The 4150-nt window shown below is 51.9% G+C and overlaps 2 protein-coding genes across 2 annotated transcripts; one reads left to right on the forward strand and one right to left on the reverse strand.

Annotated features, from left to right (window-relative positions):
* The first annotated feature begins 201 nt into the window (after positions 1-201).
* SODALDRAFT_310045 (NAD(P)-binding protein) lies at positions 202-1760 on the forward strand. The gene is made up of 5 exons (XM_028609124.1): positions 202-437; positions 538-702; positions 824-930; positions 1063-1379; positions 1468-1760. Exons 1-5 carry the CDS (start codon positions 396-398, stop codon positions 1653-1655), a joined length of 819 nt encoding a protein of 272 aa, XP_028466721.1. The 5' UTR covers positions 202-395; the 3' UTR covers positions 1656-1760.
* A 232-nt stretch (positions 1761-1992) lies between these two features.
* Positions 1993-4150, reverse strand: SODALDRAFT_294039 (FAD-binding domain-containing protein). Its single transcript, XM_028608735.1, has 5 exons — positions 3815-4150; positions 3528-3741; positions 3042-3442; positions 2591-2961; positions 1993-2511 (listed from the first exon to the last, which is right to left on the reverse strand). Exons 1-5 carry the CDS (start codon positions 4109-4111, stop codon positions 2241-2243), a joined length of 1554 nt encoding a protein of 517 aa, XP_028466722.1. The 5' UTR covers positions 4112-4150; the 3' UTR covers positions 1993-2240.

Consider the following 4150-nt stretch of genomic DNA (forward strand, 5'->3'; position numbering starts at 1 on the left):
GAGAAGTGAGAAGTGCAGGGATCAGCCTTGTCTTCCTATGCACGAGCTATGGGGCAGACGAAAATCGGCAACTATTTGTAAAGCACCTATCAAATGGTGTTAGAACTCCCGGCGCTAGCATCCACCAACGAAGACGAAAACATATGCAGGACTTCTCGACATCCCATTCAAAGCAACTATGATGCCGTAAGCCAGTAATTCATTACCAATCATCCAGAAAGCTACCAGTCCAATATGAGCTTCTTTCACGATCAGGACGGTGATAAAAGGCGACCAAACATCAGGTTTATAGGCTCTTGTTTCTTTTGTTCGTTAGACATCTTACTCCTTCTCTACAAACGTATAGCCGATTCACCAACTCACCACCAATTCCTTCGATTTCCATATACCCCACAATGGCCAGCTACGTCGTCACCGGTGTTTCCAAGGGTCTCGGGGTGAGTCTTCCAAATCATGTCCACAAAACGACGCGTGGTGATGGTGCACGGTCCATGGAAAGAAAGCCAAGTCTAATCCTCTGTGTCAACCGCCCAATAGTACGGTTTCCTTACCGTCCTGTCCCGGGATCCGAGCAGCACCGTCATCGGCATCGTTCGGAACAAACCCGCCACCCTTCAGAAGATCTCGGAGGATGCGGAGCTGAAGGATCGTTCCAACATTCACATCCTGGAAGGCGATATGACCGAGTACGCGACTCTCAAGGTAAGCCGTCGAATTTCTCGGGGTGTTGGTGTTGGTCAGCCATCACCAGCCCTCCACCCCCATCCTGGTGGTTCAAGGCTTCAAGTTCCTTGCTAACGATACGCTTGTCAATGGTCATTAGAAAGCCGCTGCCGAAGCCGCCGAGATCACCGGCGGAAAAGTGGACTACCTGATTGCCAACGCGGGTCTCGTGTCGCTGTTTGATGCCTACGATCCCATTGGAGCTCTGTATGATTTCCCGTGGCATAACTTGCACTGCGTTTATTTTTTTCCTTTTTTTTCTTTTTTTTTTTCTTTTCTTTTCTTCTTTTTTTGCCCTTGCCGGACGCGAGACTCACCGGAGACTAATCATGACAACAGGGGTGACCGGCCCGAGGAGGTCGACCAGACCTTGAAGACCTTGTACAACGTCAACGTCATCGGCAACGTCCACCTCTACCACCTCTTCATGCCCATGATCCTCAAGGGCAACGCCAAGAAGGTCGTGGTCATTTCCAGCGGCTTCGCCGACGCCGAGTTCACCAACAAGTACGACGTCGAGCCCGGCTCTCTCTACGCCTCCAGCAAGGCCGCCATGAACATGATCACCGCCAAGTTCAGCGCCCAGTACAAGAAGGACGGCGTTCTCTTCCTGAGCGTCTGCCCCGGTGTCGTGGACGTGGGCCACTACAAGGACGGTATGTTCATGTTTCCCCCTCCTTGTCGTACATTGGTACATGTAAACACTGGAACAGCGTCTCTGACATGCCTCGCTTCTCCCCATAGCCACCCCGGCGCAAATGCAAAACGTTGGCGCTCTGATGACCAAGTTCCTCGAGTACGCCCCTCACTTCAAGGGCCCAGATACCCCCGTGCAATCCGCCGAGGCGGTCAAGTCGGTCTGGGAGAATGCGACCTTCGAGAAGGAGGGCGGCGACTTCCTTTCTCACTTTGGCAACAAGCAGTGGCTGTAAGCTAGCGAAGCTCAGAATAGGAAGTTCGGGTGGGGGAGTAAGGAAACGTCAACATTCATAGATACTGGACTAGTATATAGCGAACATGCAGTTTTTTTCTTTCACAAAGAACGGTCTACCAGGCCCGTAACATACAGCAACGCCATAATTCAATATTCAGAGACATTCCCAAGGTAGATTTGGCTACATGTCTTCTGTACTCATCAATGTTCTCGACAGTCCTCAACTTCTACATATATATCCCTTGCGTTAGTTTTATGACGAGTACACTTGGTGAAGTACCATTTGCAGACCTTGGAGACCGTTGAAGCATCTTGGAATACTAATTAATACCACACGTTACAAGTGACAGTATGTGACAGCTAGTCAGTACTATGTCTCTGGGGATCCATGCCTCATTGTCGAAATCCGGCTACTAACATCCATCTAAGCTAAATACTGAAGACAGTACAAGTCTATCTACACACATACACCTTTGACTAACAAAATCGAGAAGCAGTAGAAATTGGTGTTTCAAAAGAAACATCAAACATTCAAAAGCAAGGGCAAGGGGACTTGATCCTGACCGTACGACTCTTGCAAGGCTCACGACGAGACCAAAGGCACGTAGAACCGGAAGCGATTGTTCGGGTCGTACTCAGCCTTCAGCCGAAGCAATTTCTCAAGACGCCATGGCTCACGTCCGTAAATACCCTCGAGAGTCTCGAAATCGTAGCCAGTGGCATAGTTGACATACGTCGCCGGCTCGCGACCAGGCTGACCAGACTGCCAGAGGGCCCAAGACTCCTTGGCCCACGTCCAGGCGGCCTCCGTCATCTCTTCGTCTGCTCCATCCGGAACCAGAGTCAAGAAGAGACTACAATAGTGTCAGTAAGGCAGATCCGTAAAAAAAGAACCCCCCCCCGAAAAAGAAAAAAAAGGGGGTGGGGACATACGCCAACAGTATTTCGTCGCGGTGGGGATAGGCGGTCGAGTCGTAATCAATCTCCCGAATCGCTTTTGTCGCATACCCTTGGTGATAAAGACGGGCAACGGTCGCGAGTTCGGGATATCGCGCAGCGGTCTCGTTGAAGTGGTTGTATAGTTCACGCTCCGTCGTCACATTGTAGGTCTGGAGGAGGACCGTGGCAAAGGCGAACTGGCCGGAACCACAAGAAGCCTCGCCGGTATCCTGAGGATCAACAATCTCGGGATAAGGGACGTCGCCCATTTCGTCCGAGATGGACTCGATCGCGTTGAAGGGGGCCAGGAATTCCTCGGCTTCGTCGGCCGGGCCATTGTAGGCGAAGGTCCACCAAAGGAGGGGCTGAAGGAAGAAAGTCAGATATCAAAGCCCTGAGGTCACATCACGAAAAGCCAGGGGGCGCGAAAATCAAAAGTACATACATCGTACTCGTTGAGATCTGGAAAGAAGGAGATTTGACCGTAGCTGGAGCCCATGAGGACGGGCCCGTTACCGTTGTCTAGAAGACCGTTCCACGCCTCAAATACGGCCTCGAGCTTGTCTTCCGTCCAGTAATAGTTGTGCCAGTGCCAAGTGGCTGACTGGGCTGGGTAAATCTTGAGTCGCATACTGGTCACAATGCCGAAATTGTGACCAGCACCTTGCATAGCCCAAAACAGCTCCTCGTGGCTCGTCTCGTTCACCCCGATTTCCGAGCCATCGGCCAAGACAACGTTCAAGTGAAGGATATTGTCGCTGATCAAGCCGTAAAGACCCTCGAAGCGTCCGTGACCGCCACCCAGGGCAGGCCCTGTGAGACCAACGCACTCATTCGATCCCGTAGCTGAAAAAAGAAGAAAAAAAAATTGGTTAACATCCGGGATCCAGAAGCGTGGCCCACTGGACGGCGATGTAGGATGATTACTCACTCGTAACGTAGCCTTGATCCCAGAGCGTCTTGATGACTTCCTTGGCATGCGATCCACCTTGAAACAAGGCTGACTTTCCATCCTCTGCGATGGTGAGGCCAGTCAGCTGTTTCATGTCGATCTGAACCCCCTTGAAGCTACCCAGGGACGCGGTGAAGCCATGTCCACGGTTGACGGCCAGGAAATCGATGCTGTTGTCGCTGCAGTACTCGACCTAAGCCATATATTGTCAGCTCTAGATTGCAAAGTCGTCGACGCACATTTGACAGGTACATGTAGATACTGACAATCTTGGAAATGTCCGACTCTTCTGCGGGCTGCACCACGACCTGGATTTCAGGCCTGGACAACATCTGCCATCTTTCGATGGTCTCATCCCACGCGGGGTTGGAGGGACCGAATATGAGGGAACCGTCGGACAAGTCGTCTGCCAGGTCCTGCTGGAGCTGCCGTAGTAAGAGTGCGTGGGGTGAACAGGGTTCCCTCCGGAAGTAACGAGGAACGCCCTGTGGCAGAGGGGAAGCTGCCACGAGAGCCTGAAGAAATGTGAGGCCGCAGAGCAGGCGGCGAAGAGGAGCACCCATTCTTGATGTTGTGTTGGGGACGACTCAGTCCAAAAAAAA

The sequence above is a fragment of the Sodiomyces alkalinus genome (genome assembly GCF_003711515.1).
Source record: "Sodiomyces alkalinus F11 unplaced genomic scaffold SODALscaffold_4, whole genome shotgun sequence".
NCBI classification, from domain to species: Eukaryota; Fungi; Ascomycota; class Sordariomycetes; order Glomerellales; family Plectosphaerellaceae; genus Sodiomyces; species Sodiomyces alkalinus.

Excerpts from the sequence above, each read along its gene's own strand:
- SODALDRAFT_310045 (XM_028609124.1), top strand. The coding sequence starts at position 396 with ATGGCCAGCTACGTCGTCACCGGTGTTTCCAAGGGTCTCGGG. Across the intron at positions 703-823 it reads CCGAGTACGCGACTCTCAAG|AAAGCCGCTGCCGAAGCCGC; the intron begins GTAAGCCGTCGA and ends AATGGTCATTAG. Across the intron at positions 1,380-1,467 it reads CGTGGGCCACTACAAGGACG|CCACCCCGGCGCAAATGCAA; the intron begins GTATGTTCATGT and ends TTCTCCCCATAG.
- SODALDRAFT_294039 (XM_028608735.1), bottom strand. The coding sequence starts at position 4,111 with ATGGGTGCTCCTCTTCGCCGCCTGCTCTGCGGCCTCACATTTCTTCAG. Across the intron at positions 2,962-3,041 it reads CAGATCTCAACGAGTACGAT|CCCCTCCTTTGGTGGACCTT; the intron begins GTATGTACTTTT and ends TTCTTCCTTCAG. Across the intron at positions 2,512-2,590 it reads CGCGACGAAATACTGTTGGC|TCTCTTCTTGACTCTGGTTC; the intron begins GTATGTCCCCAC and ends ACACTATTGTAG.